This window comes from Cyprinodon variegatus, unplaced genomic scaffold (genome assembly GCF_000732505.1).
Source record: "Cyprinodon variegatus isolate N-32 unplaced genomic scaffold, C_variegatus-1.0 Scaffold403, whole genome shotgun sequence".
NCBI classification, from domain to species: Eukaryota; Metazoa; Chordata; class Actinopteri; order Cyprinodontiformes; family Cyprinodontidae; genus Cyprinodon; species Cyprinodon variegatus.
In genome coordinates, this window is record NW_015150856.1 from 107,315 (window position 1) to 125,218 (window position 17,904).

General features: G+C 39.2%; 1 protein-coding gene across 1 annotated transcript in view; it reads left to right on the plus strand.

The window, feature by feature from the left end:
• Positions 1 to 17,904, plus strand: part of LOC107092995 (AT-rich interactive domain-containing protein 1B-like) — a 133,724-nt gene that overhangs the window by 88,307 nt on the left and 27,513 nt on the right. Inside the window, exon 5 of the mRNA XM_015387767.1 lies at positions 5,466 to 5,730. Coding sequence (XP_015243253.1) covers positions 5,466 to 5,730 — 265 coding nt within the window. The remainder of the gene's footprint in view (positions 1 to 5,465; positions 5,731 to 17,904) is intronic.

Genomic DNA, 17,904 nt, shown 5'->3' on the forward strand with positions numbered 1-17,904 from the left:
GAAAAATATCGCAGACTCACGTTTCCAGAAAAGTGGTTGACTCTTAGACTCCAGTAGGTGAGGAATGTGTTCCGGTGTTTGTCTCATACAGTGGAGGACAGACAGGGTTACCCAGAATGCGGTTGCTGGTAGATGAACGGAGAAAGACTGACTGCCACTCAGATTTCCTGCGGTACTTGAACGGACTGTTGTGCAGATGAATCCCTTACTCAGTGCGAAGCTCAAACGTTTCCTCGGGGAAAAGTGGATCCAAACCTCTGGTTTGTTTCCTCAGCTCAGTTTGAAGGTCAGTTGATCCTTCCAGGGAGAGAAGGTCCAAAGAATCCAGTTTGCAAGATGACTTCCTGCCGAAAGGCAAAGACCAAAAACAATGTTAAGACTCAGGTTGACAAAAACTCAGTTTGACTCAGCAAAACTCAGCTTGGCTAGAGTACCCAAAACTGGCAGCCAACTGTCCAACAAAAAAAAGCCACTAGTGCTGTAAAAACTAAAGAAAAAAAAAAATATATATATGTATATATACCTCCTTTTAGCTGGTAGAGATATAACCAAAGCTAACCCATGTTTTCTGGCTCTTTTATAGCAAAGGCGCTCCATCAATCTTTCAATAAGATGCCATACGTTCAAGGGCCAAAATTTGTCTCTTTTATTTAAAAATAAACAGTCTATTCTCTATCTGAAACTGACAGGCTTTCAGACAGGAATATCATTATTCACCATACATGGCCATGCCTCCTGTTTAAAATGCTCTTTCTGATTCTGAAAAGTATATTTAATTTACTTGTTGACAGGTTTATGTTTCAATACTTTCCAGATTTTTTGATTTTCTACTTTATGAAATATGCTTTTTAATTAGGTGCCTCAAGGTTGTGCTATTGTTTATGCATCTGTCAATAGATAAGTCTATAACAGTATGATATATGAAATCAGGCTTGCCAAAAATATTTCTCCTTTCCCCTTTTCTTGCTGTTTTATAGCGCCAGCAGTTTGAATTCAATTCAGCAAATTCAAACATTGTTGAAGCTACTAAATGTTTACGCCTGTGCTTTGAAAGCCCTCTTCATCCAAAGTCAAGCTGATCTGTTTGGGTTGACGTCAGACTCCCCTTAGGAATCAAATGTCTGCAACAGCTGTTTGAAAAGACATGCACTTAGACGTGTTTGAGAGCCGGCGTGTTGACAACAGCAGACTCATAATCAGACGGCAGAGAAGGACATTACACCATTATGGAGAAGAGATTTGGAGCCTGTCTCAGCTCAGCTTTTTCTCTCTCCACTGCTTTCCCCACCTCTAGGGTGTTAAGGCTCTCTGCTGGTAATGACCATGCTGCAGACAGGACTTTTAAGCCTTAGCCTCAATTTAAATCAGCCCACAGAATGAAAAAAAAAAGAAAAACTCATGACTCAAGCCAGTGCCTTGAGGAGCCGTTAAGTCTTGGGAGGAAATTGACAGTTTGAGGAGCTCAGTTGCCCCAAGGTGAACCCCAGCCCCGCTGTGGCTCAGAAACCCTGCTGGGGAAGGTGCTGAGGTGGCTGTCTGAGGATGTGGGTCCTCAGGCAATAAGAGATGCTGCAAAAAAGGTCATCCTTCCATCCGAGCATGTTGTAACAAAAAGTCAGTCTGACTCATTTTAAGTGTAACTTAAATTGCTCTTACCGATGTCTTCCACTAATATTATCCACCTTCAACAACAGCTATGAAAAGTAGGAGAGGAAAAGGATGATATTCCCTTCATTAGTGCTCAGCCTGCACAGGCTTCTGCACTCGGCGTCTCAGGCATGTAGCTATCTGAGTTCCTCTCCTTACTGATGGAAGTTCATTTGTCCTGAGGGCACGTCGTACCTTCCTCCCCGTAAGACTGCCTCGGCTGTTAGTGCTGGCCGCTCCGGTGTGCTGAGAGAAGCAGGAGACTGTAATCTCCTTGGTCACACTCCGGCTCTCCTGTGGGACTGCAGGGATAAAAACTCAGCGCAAGACGGAGCGTCCACCAAACCCATGACCATGTTGAGAATTTCCGTGTAATTGTGAACCAAGCAACTGTGCGTTTTCCTTCTCCTCCTATATCACCAATACTCTCTCTGAAAGGTTCTGAATACGGAGGAGTGTTATAGAAAAACAACTAAGAAAATAGAACACAAAAAGGTGCAAATAAGACATGATACTGTATCTTGGTTCCGTTAATTTATACTGAGTTTGGTTTACAGCATGTGTTAAGACGGAGGGTCTTTTTTTAACTACTGTAGGTCTGGTTTCTGTCAGTTTTTTTTTTTTTCATTTCTTCCCTTTGTGGGTTGCAACTTTCAGAACCTGAAAGAAAACGTTTTCATTTTCTTAGTTTGTACTGTACAGCCATACCCAGTGCATGGCTGTACAGTACAAACTGTTGTTATCCTGCAAGCAGAACACTTCCTGCCCCCATCTGCAGTGGTGACGCCGTCACCCTTTGGGAAGATTATTGCAGGTATTCAGTGCTGCTTTAGGCCAGCTAGCCAGTACAAACACATCGATTAGCATTCTCTTTGCTCACCCTTTGGTCTGCACCTAATGGGTCAAGTATATGATTGCTGCAGTTGATACCTGACCACAAAATGATAAATTCAGTATTTCAATTTGAATTAAGCACATTCTAACTTTCAAATACAGTCATTTGATTTTTAAATCTATTTTTACAAATAAAAAGCAGTTTGAATTTAAAATTACATCATATTAATCTAATTCATTATTACGAAGGAGTATTAGAGCCAGGCTAGAGATTTTTTTTTTCAAATACGAGAATAAAGTTATAACATTATGAGAATAAAGTCGCAATATTATGAGAATAAAGTCGTAATATTACAAGAATAAAATTGCAAAATTACTAGAATAGTCATACATTTACGAGAATAAAGTCATAAAACTACGAGAATAAAGTTGAACAATTACACAAATAAAATCATCACACCATGAGCCATTTCAGAAAGAAAGCTTCGCGCTCTGACCAGTATATAACGGCCAAGGAATTCAGTATGCATGTGAGAATAGCACAGTCAATGTCTAATAAAACTCCTATAGCGTAAATTTTAAACACAATGTAGTTTCAACTCTTTCCTTAAATAACTAGAACTTCACTTTCACAAGTGGTTAGACTTCGTTTTTTTAGATATAAAACAGTCTAATAATACATCTAGTTAAAAATCTTTGCAAAAACTTTATTAATTACATTGTGTAGTTTAAAGGCTGAGCTTGCCGTCATGGGTTTCTGGCATTCTGACAGTCCTTTAGCAAAGAAATCACTAAGAGAGACCCCATTGGGGAGCCTTAGATTAACCTTGACCCCCTGTTATAACAGGGGGTCAAGTTTTGCACGCTAATTTCAGACAAACTCTAGTCTCATGATAAGCAATAAAACTTGACAACACACTAATGGACACTTCCAAACACTGGTTTCCTGTTTTCTGTCATTTATTTCTTTAGATTTTCTGCCAAAAAAGAAAAACAGATTGTCCAAATGGGGCTGTATGATATAAACAATTCCCCAGGAGGTTTTCCTGGAGCCTCATCCAGTCGCAGACTCCAGAAACTGCAGGGTGATGGTGAATGAGTGGCAGGCAGCCATGGGTCTCAGGGCTGAGAAAGGTCACTGAGTGGGACCTCATTCCTATACAAAATTCCATCAAGCTGAGCTAAGCAAGGTTGCATTCCCAGAATTTCCACATTTGGCAATTAAAAGTTGGAAATGTGTCATTATTTAATTCACAGTTGAGAAGTTTCTCCCTCATTTACTTTATTCCATATCCCCCCACCACCAGCTAGTTCGTTAGCTGAAATCCTTTCTTTCTCTATGGTTCCTCATCCTGGCCCTAGAATACATAACAGGTGTCAGCCGTACTCAGCTCCCCCAGCCCCAAGTAGACATTACAATTTCTGGACAAAATTATGTGGAATGGTCGAGTTTTATGAGAAAGACTTTTTTTCCGTCGACTGTAAATCTCCAGGCTCTGAAAGTTTATTTTTTTCTTCCCCGCCTTTTCGTCTCTGCTCCTCTGCTTCCTTTCCCACCTTCTGCTGCTTCTGCCTCTTTGCAAGGCCTCACAGGCTTATGTCATGTGGATAGTCCTTTTTTTCCGCTGTAGCGACTCTGAGACTGTGGGAAGCCGTTTCCATTTTCACAGTTGTTTTTTCTCCCCCTCCTGCGTGGAATATTGTCATTTAACTTCTTCCCGTTAGAGCATGCAGAAAAGCCTTCAAGGTTTTAAAGGGACTTGATCCCCTTTTCCAGACATATTCTCAGGGGATTATGCAGTGAGGCCCAACTAAAGCACCCTTAATAAAATCAAAATAAATAGCCCCCGTTACAATGGGAGATGCCACATTTTTCATTTCTGTTTTTGCAGGGGATTTGTCCTGAAAAGGGAGTATTATTGTGGAAACAGCTCAGTGCCTGCAGAGGAAATACTCTGCCCTTTAGGAGCACCCACACATTATAGCAGGGGTTTATAAATGCGCCAGAATGCTCAGTGCCTTGCCTTAATATCCAAACTCTATGAATTTTTCACCTTTGGTCACAAATTTTATTGCATCTGGTTTGGATTTCATGACAAAGTAAAATGCATAGAATACATTTATTCTTAGCATTTTTAATACATTATAATACTTTAATGACACAATTAGGCTGGATTGTTGTCGCAAAGAGATTAGTATATAATTGCATATCTGAAAACACAAAATAGTCATTGGCCCAATTTGCTTACAGGCCCAAAAAGTTTTATTTTGATCTTATCCGACCTGAGGCCTTTGATTATGCTCCGTTAATATTAAATCCCTTCAAATAACATTATAGCTGGTGGACTGTATGTGAACGTGTGGTAAAGGTAGTGCTTTTCTATGCTGCGCTGTATATAATTGTATTTGCCAGCACGGTTCTTCCTTGTGTGTCTCAGTTGGAAGTAAGCTGAGGTTTTAAAGCCAAAATGGAAGGGTTTAAGTGTGCCTTAGGAAAGCTTCTGGCATCTTGGTCGCGTGGCACTCCAGGGCAGCAAGAAAGCATTTACTGCAGATTAGAGCTCCTCTCAAGTGTTTCACAAAGTCAGCCTTAAGCTTGGAAATTGTTCCCAAGGCTATCCACCAAGCTGCGGTGGAGAAAAATGTCATCAGAAACACATCCTAAATGTGTTTTTTTTTCTTCCTTTTCTTGCACACATAGTATTTTAAGAGGTCATGCATTATAATTTTTTCCATATCTTAATTTTTTTTTCTCATTCTTTATCATTCAAAGTGCTGAAACATTGTTATTTGTGCCATAATTTTCCATATAAAGGAAAAGCTGACAGTACAGTACCCCTCCAGATTTATTAAGCCTTTGTAACTGCTATGGTTTAGGGATTTCACCGATCCATCCAGTCTGAACATGAATTTATAAATTGTTTTATTCTTTTTGAAAAATGTCCCATTTTTTAACAGCTGCTTGTCTTATCTGTATTATCTAGGTAACTACCCTCGCCCCTCTAACTACATCGGATCAACAGGAAGCAGCTACAGTGGTCATTGCAACAGTATGGGTATGAATGCTACCAGCCCAATGCATGGTCAAGGCCCCGGAGGAAGGAGCCACGGCCCTGGAGGCCAGAACAGGACCTACCCAGTTATGGGTCCCACTTCTCCCAGCATGCCACAACCAGCTGGGCCAGGAATGGGTCCTCCATCTAATCGCAAGCCACAGGAAGGAGTGGTCGCCAACTCCGTTCACAACAGGTAAGAGTATTACAGGGCCAGAAAGCAATGTTAAAAAATCTTTTGTTTTTTTTACAATGACATTATTAGAAATTAAACAAGCTGAAAATAAGCTTTTTTCTTCATACTTTATATCTTAAGAGGTGGGTTCCCTTATAATTAAGACTTTGGGTACTTTGTTGCTGCTTTTGATTTAATTCCTTAGACAGATTTTAAGCTGACTTTTGGAACAGCTGCAGAAAGCCTGAGAAAAAATGACCACTGCACAAAGACATGTCAACACCCTATGAAAGTGCAAAATGAAATATAAAAATTTTTTCCTCAACATCAACCAATCATCTGATTTTAGCCTCAACATCACCTGTACTTGTATAGCGCTGTATTGAGTCAAGGGACCCCACTGAGCTTCACACACTGATGGTAGTGAGCTAGATTATAGCCACAGCTTTCCTGGGCCTCGCTGACAGAAGTGAAGCTACCAAACGCAGTTATCAACAGGTCCTCCGACCACCATCAGCAGGCAAAGCAATCCTGCCCGAGGAAACAACTGATAGGATGAGAGCTGGGGTTTGAACTTATGACCCTTTGGTTGCAGGACAAAGTCCTGCATCTTGCACCACTTTCACTCCAAATCTTTTTGCTGTAGACATGTTTTTTTACGCAGGTTTGAAGCCCTTTCAGATGGTTCAATACCATTTCTAGGCTTTTTATGATTGCTGAATGTGAACTTAAGACAGTTATCTTCACATTAACCGGTTAAAGTCATTGAATATACTTCGGGGCCTGGGTTCCACTCCTAGTTGTGTCAGACAGGCCCTCCAGAGTTTAAAGTTTTCCAAGTCTGTGAGTGTATCATAATGACTGGCTCTGGCAATCAGTAAATATAGAAGCGTAATTTGATTGTCCCAGGTGCAGATCAATGCTAAAATTGTCATTTAAAATCAACTTATTCAACGAATGCATTTATTTCCTGTATTATAGTAGTTTAAGTCTTTGCCTGTAATGCCAAGGACAAGGATTTGATTTCTTGTTGCACCTGGAGCATCAAATTCTCCATGTCTGAGCAAGTTGTAATGACTTGCTATGAATACAAATAAATCCGTTTAGTTTTATTACAAATAATTTTCATGTTACACACATCTACACTACATTTAGTGGCCCTGCGGAGGATGAAGTTAGACGTGTAGAGGTTGGGAAAAAATGCATAGTCTGGCGTTTCGTTCTGCACTTTCAGGGCCCGACATTTGACATGGCTGCTTAGAACAGACAACTTATATGGGCACGGAACAGATTGCGCTAAGTTAGCACTAGGTCTAGGGGGCCCATGACGGTCTAAATAATAAAAAGTTCTAAATTTAGAAAAATGCATTAAAATGGAAGCTCAGAGCATTTTAATGCTCTGAAATTATATATCAATGAATTGTTTTTGCACCACATTTTTTCTCCCACTCTGTTTACATTCGATCACTGCTGCACTCCAAGAAATGGAAATGTCATGAAAGCTGTACAAAATGAAATTTTGTTTTGTATACACTCTGTGTATACAAAATGATGATAAAAGTTGTCTAGATCTAAGTAAATTAGATGTGCACCAGAAAAGAGACATCTGACATTTCAATCTGCAACAATATCACATTTTCTAGGTTGCAAAGGCAACCTAGAAAATATGAATATAGACGAGTCTTTGCTCATTGCTGTGCAACAGGTATGTAAGAAAATATAAAAAATTATCTACATCTGTAGTGGATGTCTTTATGACATGCATATTGTAAGCAGAAAAACAACAAATATAGACTTTTAAGCAGCTCTTTACATTTAGTTATAGATTGAAATATAAGATTAGAGTGATAATCCATTTCATTTGCACCTAATTCTGAAATGAATGTTCATATTTTTTGACTACTGCAGTGAGAACCTAGTCAATGCAGCAGAAATAGTCAGCAAATGTTTTAGTAAAATCAAGGCCTTGTTCAACTCTCTCTCCTTTCACTCCTCTAGGGGCCATTTAAGAACTTATCTGAACATATCTCATAAAGTCCTTGATATCTGGATTTTAGAGATAATTTATTGCAAAAGATATATAAAAAAGATGCAGGTATTGGCTTTTCACAGGGAAGTGTGTTGTGGACACAGTATATTCAACCCAAGAGAAGAAAAGGTACTAATATGCTGTAACTGTGAGACCACCTGAGATGAACCTGACACCAAGGTCCAGAAGACACACAAACAAAACACAATATTGCTTTAAAAAAAGTTTTATTAAAGGGGTTTAATTCTTCCATCAGTGCCGGTGCCTTGACCGAATGCATGTGATGCCAGAGAAAGAGATTTCTTGAGGGACTGTGTGGGCAGTAAACTTTCTCTGAACCCTGCTCAAGGGAACCTGGGAAAACATAACTGTCGCCTGTGAAGACTTCCTGATTCCTGGTAATTTGTGGGGCTTTTTTCGTAATAATCCATCATGAGAGCAGTTTTGCTGATGTTCTGTTGAAACCGAGTCAGATTGCAGTTGTAACTTCCCTTTGTTGTTTATGATCTGCAGCCTGTCTCCAACAATAATTCCCCAATTAGTACTCATAGAAAAATGCAACTTTGCAGGGTTATGGTGAGGGATAGGCTTAGGGTTATGGTTAGGGTTAGGCTTAGGGTCATGGTTAGGGTGTAAGATGCACATAAATACACCCATCAACATACAGTTTTTAGTTTGATGTCCATCTACGTCCAAATACCACAGATTCTTTATTTTTAAAAGCTACAATGTGTAATTTTTAGTGGCATCTAATGATTAGACAGCAGATTAGAGCGACCTGCTCCAATGTAATAATGCATAGTAATTTCTAAGCAATATAAACATAAATATTCAGACTTTAAGTTCAGAGATTATAATGAATAACATATGTATTTTACTTATGTATAATATATTTCATTACTGTCAGTAAATCCATGCAATTATTACACACTGTAGCTTTAACATGCAGATAAAATGCAAATTTGGTGGAAATCTTCTCACAATGACACATTAAAATGTGAACAAATCTCCTGTTATTCCATGTAGACACTCTGTCTGTGCTCATAAAGATTAACGATTCTCACCAGCATAGTTTTTTTTTGTTAGCCAGTAATAATTTTACCTATTCAGAGCACTTAGACTGTGAGCATTGAGCGTTATTCTTAGATGGTCGAGTGATTACTGTTTATGGAAAAAAAAAAAAAAAGTTTTACTGTCTTACGCTCCTTTATCATTATAAGTGCTTATTATGCAAAACAGATTGGATCTTAAGCAATAAGAGCATTTAGTGAATAGAAAATGTGTCACTGAAGCTTACAGGTAGAGTTTAAATGGCTGATAATACTTATGAGATAAGCATAAGACTTAAATAAGATGGTCCCAGGTCCAACTTTTTCGAAGTAGAGCCTATCGTGCTAAACAGCTCCAGTCTGATAATTGTCATACTGTTTTATTAAAGAGAAGTTGATGATTACATGATTGAAAACTGTGGCAGGAGGTGGTGCTCTACTAAAAACCATCCTCTTTGAAAAGTATGTTAAGCATTTCCTGTATTAGGAACTGCCTGCATTAAATGTAAGAGGGTTTAGAACTGAAGATCCTGTTTTAAATTGTGTGAAGAATAGAAAAGCTTAGCTTGTTGTGTTCTCTGTGTTCTCAGAAAACATCACTGGCACAGCGCTCCTTCCCATTTAAATATCCATTAAGTTCTTCATAAATGGCCACTCTGTATACAGGATGCAATCTTAAAAGTCCATTAAAAGCATTAGAATAAATTACTATTACATTTTAAAAATTAGAATTGTTCTAAGATGGTAGAAGTCATGCATTAGTCTTGACTGCTGTCACACTAAACATTAGCCTCAGCCTCTGTGATCAGCTAATCTGGATTTATACTAAATTAATACACCACAAGAGTTATCTGCTAATTGATTTTAAAATGCAAAATTATCCTTTATAGAATTCAAACCCTTACTCTTTTACATTGACAGCAGCATAAATATTTTTTTTAGAAAATTATATAAACATGAAAATGATGCTCCTTATCATCAAATGTTGTGTCGGTTTTCCAACAATCATAAAATGTCAAAACGCATAGATCAATTGCTCAACTATTTTAATTTGCATCTTCACAGCAGTTATCAGCATCATAAGAAGCAAATCACTTTACAGCGCTTGTGCAGAGCGCAGCGTTAGCACTGTTTTAGGTTTCTGTTCACTTGCTGGAACAGCAGTGCATTCCGGGGAGGGTTGGGGGAGTCTGATGGTACGTATGTATGATTAATTATGTGCATCAGGGGGTCTACTGCCTCTCACACAGACACACATACTTATGTACCCAGGCAGCAATGCAATTGTTGAACAAGCCATTAGGAGATGGCTGGGCTGTCAATAAGAAGTGACATGACATGATCCCCACTGCTGAGCCCAATGAGGCTGGCTGTCAGTCTCTGCACCAAGAAACCAGAGCGGTGTCGCTCACTGTGGAACAAGGCTCATTTTCTCTAATTCAAACCCTATTACCTGAAAAATCAGCTATTTTTATTTATTATTAACATCAAAGATTTCCGAAGTTGAGTGTATTTTTATTCTGTGTTGACTGACCCGGAGTCCTCGTCCTTTCTTTTCTGAAATCTTTTCCATAATCAAAGCTTTCCTAGTTGTCAAATTGTTTATTCAATTCAAGCTTATATTCAAGAAGCTGGAGAATAGCAGTAATTTACAGAATTATGTAACTTGATAACTTTTTTGTTATAGAAACACAAAAAATATATATTTTAATTTAATAAAATCAAATATAAAATATAAAATTCAATTCACTTTATTTATATAGTAGTTCACAACACATATCATCTCAAGGCACTTTACAACTCAGCCAGATCATACAGTCAGATTGATTCTAAATTTTCTATGTAAGGAAAACCAGCCAATTGCATCGACTCATTGATAAGAAGGCAGTACCTCACACTAAGCATGCTTAAGCAAAAATGGAAAAAGCAGAAAGTTGTGGATAATAGTGAATGTGAAGTGAAAAGATGCAACTTTTTTATGTTATATGAATTAGTCATTTGATTTATATTTAATCAATTTCAGGAGAAAAATAAGTAAATTGAGCTCATTTACCGTGGCTGCCCTTTTTGCTGGTGGAAGTGCACAAGACAATCTGAGCTGTGTGTATGTTCGTTAATGTTTATGCAGTGTTTGCAACATTACCAACTTTCCATTATTTATTTGCCATCATTGCCATCATGGTCTCTTGCACAAAAGGTAAAAAGTTATATAAGCAGCAAAACTTACTGAATGCATCCTGATTGTTGGAAATCACAAGTTGGGCTTACAGTAAATCAGCATCCTTCCAAAAATTATGTAAATCCAGGAGGAGAAGAGGACCAAAATCATGCCCTTGTGATCTTTTTTTGGTTTGAACAAATAACCCACATAAAAAACAAATCGAGCCAATTTTACACACTAGATTTCAAGGTAATGACTCCTAAATCCAGAATATAAAATTGCTAAAATGGTCTAGACAAAATCAAGACTTAAATCCCAATTGAAAACCTGCTGCAAGACCTTCAATACCGAAGCTGTTTTCGGTTTCTAGATTTCAAAAGAATGTAGACCTTTAGCTGTATACAGTAAATTACAGTGTTAAAAATGCAGTTACAAAGTACATTGACTCTTTTAGAGTTATTACAACAACAAACTGGAGTAAAATATTCACTACGTAGAGTTCTAATTTAACACTAATTCCGAGTGGGACTAAATGCACTCTTAAAGTGTTACTTTAACTATTCAAAATTTACTGTGTAGTTGCAATCAATGTGGTGATAAATACAAATCGGCTTTGCAACTTTTATTGTTTTAAATAAAATAAAAAAATTATATAGTAATTTTTCAACTAATTCCTTTTATGTACCGCTTTGTTGGTCTATGATATAAAATCCCAAAGATGTTTACTGATGTCTGTGCTAGTAAAGTGACATGAGGAATGTTTCAAAGGACATGAATATTTTGCAAGGCACTGTATAATGACACATCCAACAACAATGAACAAGCTAGAGGGCTAGATTAGCTTGCCAGCATTAATTTGTTTAAAACTTTATATAAGCTGTACTTCTGCCACTGCTTTTGTCTGAAATCCAAACAGGAATTAGGACTCTGGCATAAAGTGAATTTCTGACTTATTTAAAAATGATAAGACAAAGAGAACTGTTGTAGTGGACATTTTTGCTGAAAACTTTTTATCTTGGTGTCTGTCTGCCTCACCCTCGACGTTCGCCTTGCCCAGTGTCTCTTATTCGCCCTCTTTTATCCTTCCTTGTCTGTTTCTCCCTTCTCTCCTCCCACCTGTTTCTCTCTTTTTCTCCAACTCTCCCAACTGTATCGGCCTCTTCATCTTTGTGCAGCTCTATTATCCTACCCAGTCTGTTTCATCTCCCTCGGCCTTTCTTCTCTCCAATTTGCTTTTTGTTCTCTGCCGTCTGCAACACGGCCTTGTTATGTTTTTCCTTCCTCAGATCCCACTTTACACATCTGAGAGAGATCAGGAGAAAATTGGCCTCCGAAAAACCTGCAGTTAAAAAGGCTCCAGCACCCGTTTGTGTTTCCAGATCTCTGCAACACTGTGAAACATTCAGACTCAGTTCTTTAGCTGTCTGTGAAACAACTTGTTAGTCGTAGCACATGTCTGTTCCTTTTTTTTTTTTTTTCCACCTTTGATGAATCAACCCCAAGCTGCCAGAGCTACAAAACTTCCAAATTAGAGCCTAGTTAGTTAAATATCATAAGCAGATCTTTTCTTCTTCCCTCTCCTTTACTTCATGTCTACCTATAATCCATTGCTGCCTCTGTGTCCCCTCCTGAATCGCACACACCCTCAAAACATTACTAAACACACTTTGACTTCATTACACAAAGTGAAAAGAATTTGAAATGAGCAGAGGAAGACCACTTCTGGCATCCCAGGGCTGCAGGCGTGGGCCCGGATTAAATCTTCATTAGTTGTGGCATGTGGAGTGTTTTTGTTCCCTCCTGAGCCGTGTCAGTCTCGCCCCCGCCACAAGACTGCTTTACCTTTATTTGTTGATCGGTTTGATTCAGCTAAAGGAGGAGGGCGTGTTGGCCGGTGCAGACTTGTGAACCAGGAAAAAATAGTCCTGTTGTTCAAACAAACTGTTGAAAATTGTATAATTTTTGTGGGGGAGTGTTGGCCTAGTGGTTAGAGCAGTGCGCTTTTGCTCTGAGAAGGTTGCGAGTACACGGTTTAATCCCCACAGCCTCCACTCCGGGTTCTTGAGCAAGACCCTTAACCCCACACTGCTCCCAGGGCGCCGCACAATGGCAGCCCACTGCTTCCCAAGGTCAAATACAGAGGTGAATTTCTCCAGTGTGAGATTAATAAAGTTCCATTTTTATTATTCTTAGTTTATTCTTAGGTATTTATGTAAAACTAGCAGCTTAAACCTGCAATGGACTGGCCAGCTGTCCAGGGTTAAGTGTGACGGAAAATGGATGGATGGATGGACAATAGCTAAAACTCGAGGGTGCTGCTTTCTCCCACAGGATCCTCCAAAAGCTAACCAGACTAAATCAAACATACTCCACAGATTTAGGCGCTCTATCTAAACTACAAGCTTCCTGCATGATTTTGCATGTCAGGCCCTACTGCTGCAGGCGTGGCAGCCTCGCCACCGCCCAGATATCCAAACATTCCTTCGGATGCCCAAAGACATGACCAGGAAGAGTTGATGTTTATCATTCTTTAACATTTCGAGCAACATTAGATAATAAGACCTTGATCCCAATCCAAACCTGCTCTATACCCTTTAACATGTGGGTATCTTTAAACATTTCCATATAAGTTAATGTGACTGTGCTAAATTAATTCAACTTTGGCTAGCTATTAATGTAAGTTTGCTCATCCGCTTTGTCCTCCTAAATCTAAAAGAAACAGACCGTAAAACTGATTTAGGCATAAAATATTCTGAAGGAGTGAAATAAACTTTTTAGATGTATTCTTATAAGGAGGCATGTAAACCTGTTCCCTAGCAACCGGAGCTAAAATGTGCTTTTCATTGGAAACAACTGATTCAGGGTCAGATATACAGGTCAACCCTGCTATCCTTAAAATCAATTGACCTCAAATTGATTCCAAAGATAATTTCTGTCTCATTTTAATTAATATTATTATTATTTACCTGTATAATAACCATCACAACCAACAAGCTTACTGTACGCAGTTCATGTTTACGGAAGGTGTTATGGCTCCAGCTAATCCCCTTAAAATATAACCATTAGTTTCTTTCATGTTTTAAATACAATTTTTCTTTTAGACATTTGCATTTTTACAGTATATGTTATGTGTAATTTGGTAGCATGGAATTCGTGGCTTAATACAGAGGAGGAGGGAAGGCTAGAATTACCGTGTTTGATATTCAGGTACCCATTGTTTATCATGAGGCGCTTCCATATCTAGTCTATTAACAGGTCCAGTCCAGGGAGCTCAGCCATGCTTCTAACTGAAACCTGATGCAAGATCATATTTAGACATATATTGAGTAACATATAAGCCATTGATAAAATATTTATTTCAGAAGTGGGGGCGGGAAGCAAATATTTTTTTATATAATTAACTTCAGGGTGTTTGATCATCCAATCACAGACCCGATTCACTGGCCCATCAGATGTTTGTAAGATGAGCTACTCAGGAGTGACAGCGGTGACAGCCAATCACACAAGAAAAAAAAGATGGGCCAATCAGGAGCTTGTGGGCAGTCTAAACTCAGGGAAGTGGGCTTCAGCTTGAGTTAAGGCTTTCTTCTTGGTCCTAGTGCTCGACCATTGTCTCTGTACTATAGTGTAACGTTGTTATTGGGCAGCAAAACGTGCAGGGGACAATAACGGACATTTTAAAAAGTACAGGGGACAAAAATTACATTCACAATGTAAGCTTTTTCCCTGATTTCCTTTGATTGACAACAGCCTCAATTAAATTCTGTTTATTTATATAGTGCCAATTTACAAAACGTCATCTCAAGGCAATTATACAGTTTTCTATCTAAGGAAAACCAGTTGATTGCATCGACTCATTGACTTGAAGGCAGTCCCTAACACTAAGCATGCTTGTAGCGACAGTGGAGAGGAAAAACTCCATTTTAACAGGAAGAAACCTCCAGCAGATCCAGGCTCAGTATGAGCAGCCATCTGCCGAGGCTGACTGGGGTTCAAGGAGACAGCACAGATACAAAAGGTAACTGTAAAAGGCGGCCAGGGAACACACAGCCAGGCAGAAGAGCTCAGAGCCAGCTCACATGTCAGATGATGAAGAGAGCACATCCAGCCAGTCACAGTCAGAGAAACAGGACCACACTGAAAAACAGGCCGATCTCAAACATCTATAAGCAAAGGTGTTGATGGCAGCAGCACAGCTGATATTTCTCTCCAGGATGGAGTCACAGCCAAACAGGAACAGACCAGACAAAGCTACTATGAGAAAAAGCAGAGAGAGCAGAATGTTAGAGATTGAACTAACAGATTCTGCAGAGTGGGAGAATCGAGATAGAATGATGAAATAGGGGTAACTATGTCCTCCAGAAGTTTAAGCCTATAGCAGCATAACTATAGAGATAGCTCAGGATAACCTGAGCCACTCGAACTATAAGCTTTATCAAAAAGGAAAGTTTTAAGCCTAGTCTTAAAAGTAGACAGGGTCTCTGCCTCACGGACTAAAATTGGTAGTTGGTTCCACAGGAGAGGAGCCTGAAAACTAAAACCTTTGCCTCCCATTATGCTTTTAGAAATTCTAGGAACCACTAGTAAACTTGCAGATTGAGAATGAATTGCTCTGTTAGGAAAATAAGGAGCATAAAATAGGTAGAATGTGTAATCCTGACATTAGTTCTGTCTGTAAATGACCTAAGGCTTAAACCTCATTTCTTGCTCATAGGCAGGATCTGTGTTCAGAAAGGGCATCTCCTCAAATTCCTGACTGGACTCTGCTTCCCAATCCTCTCAAGGCTACAGTTATCACTATAACTTTACACCTTCTGTTTACAGTTTTTCCTTTCACTTAGCTTTCCGTTGACTGCATGGTATAAAAATTCCTCTTGTTTTGTGATTACATTTTGTGGTTTAAAAGCCTTATGAAGGGTAGCAGTGATTGTGAGCTGGAAAAAGCTGTCCTCCCAAAAGTTTTTACCAAACATTACATTTCTATACTGTAAATCTTGCGTTTATTGTGACATCTAATCTTTTGTAAGTAAGGAATTGGTTACAATCCAAAATGAAAACGATTTGATAAACCCTTAAAACATATTCTGTTTAAAATAATTTTACCTTTTTTTTATCTAAATTCTGAAATAAACTAACTGATAATATCCTGATTTACTGAAATGCATCCCACTGATCCAACATTCCTACAGTGTATTTATTGTTGAACTTTTGGACAAACTGTCTGTGTTTTTTGTAAGTGGCGTTAATGAGGAAGAGTTATAAGCATGTGTGGAAGAAACCTGGTTTTAGGCAGCTGGAAATTGATGTTTTTTTGGAAAACAGAGAGAAAGACAAAGTCTTAAAAGGTATAAGCTTTTTCTTGGCAGCAGCTTCAGAGGGTGGAATTGGCTCCGCAAACGACTTCCCAACGCTACTGGCGACACTCTGTAAAAAAGTTCCTCAAGCAATGGGAACAGGCAAGCTGTAGTAAAAATAAGCACTTAGTAAAGCAGGAGTTAAAAAAAAAGAGCCATAAATAAAAAGGAAATTGAAGGGAGGAAAAAATGTTGGAAGAGGAATGAGAAGAGGAGAGGAAAGTGCTTCCAGGCAAATCCTTGCCAAATAATTCATTTCTGACCTCCTTAGTAAGTAAATTTACTAAATAAATAAGAGCAGCGCTTGAATGTCAAGAACGGAAGATGCTGCCTGTGGCGCTTTGTCGCTCGCAGTCTTGGCAGCGCTGCAGAGCGCTCTGCTTTCATTAGATGGGCAAAATAAATGGCTTCTCCTTCATCCATCCATCCTGAGCTGTTTGATGTTTGAAGGGAGGTGGGGGATGCAGCTTTTCTCTGGATTTAATATGTTAAAAGCTGTACTTTTAGTTTGCAAGCATGTGTGTGTTGGGTTTATTCTGGTCCACCGTCTGGATGTTTATCTGTGTTGCAAAGCGTGCGTGGCGAGTTGAGTCAGGAGTTTGGGGCTTGAGCTGCCCTGAGAACAGATTGGGTCCATATATAATTCATGGCCTCCAGCCGATCCACTCCATCCAGGGGCTTCTTGCTGCTTCTTTTTTTTTTTTTTCCTTCCACTTAAACACGCACTGAGCAGAGGGGATCGATGGGCAGGGGCCTCCCAGCCTTCCTGCAGTCCCAATGCTTCGGTTGTCTCGTCCGGTTAGCAGCACTGCGAGGCATCGCTGCACGGCCCTGTCGTTACGAATGAAGGACAAAGGCACTGCCACTTCTAGAGAGGAACCGTCAGCTGGTTGGCTGGCACCTCGTAACCATGGCATCCCCTTGGCAACAGCATCCACCCTGCGCTAACACAAGGACATGCTAAAACACACTTCAGTGCTCACACACACACACACTCTCCCTGTGGATGCAGAGTGGCCTTCTCAAATGCCCTTCACACATGGACTACATAGTAAAAGGAAAGCAACAACTGCCTCTGTTTGTGAGTGGAAATAATAATAGAGAAACAGGAAAGAACACAAAACTTAAAGGTGTAGATGCAATAAATGAAATGCAGAAAAATGAATGTATGAATTTGATAAACATAAAACCACCAAATTAAGTTCCTTAACAGATAACAGCATTACATAAGACAGTTAGAAAGGGATTTTTAGCTTACACTGAACACGCTGAAGACTGCTGACATGGTAGATGTTTACCTTACAGTGAATTATATTCTCAACAAAGGGTGGAGGCCAAAAAAAAGGGATTTCTATAACAGCTGGCTGCTTAAAGGGGTTAAATGGACACATAATGGAAGGTTAAGTGGAAGGAAAAACTGCAGATTCACAAGAAACTGGACCAGAAAAAAATTGGAGCACTTTTTTATCTTTTTGCTGATGAACTTTATCTCAGTTAAGCATTAATTTTGTATAAAGACTATCAAAAGTACAAACAGTCGCTTCAGTGAACGTCTTTGTGCCTGTCTGGCCAGCAAACTTTACTAACTTACCTAAATCCACA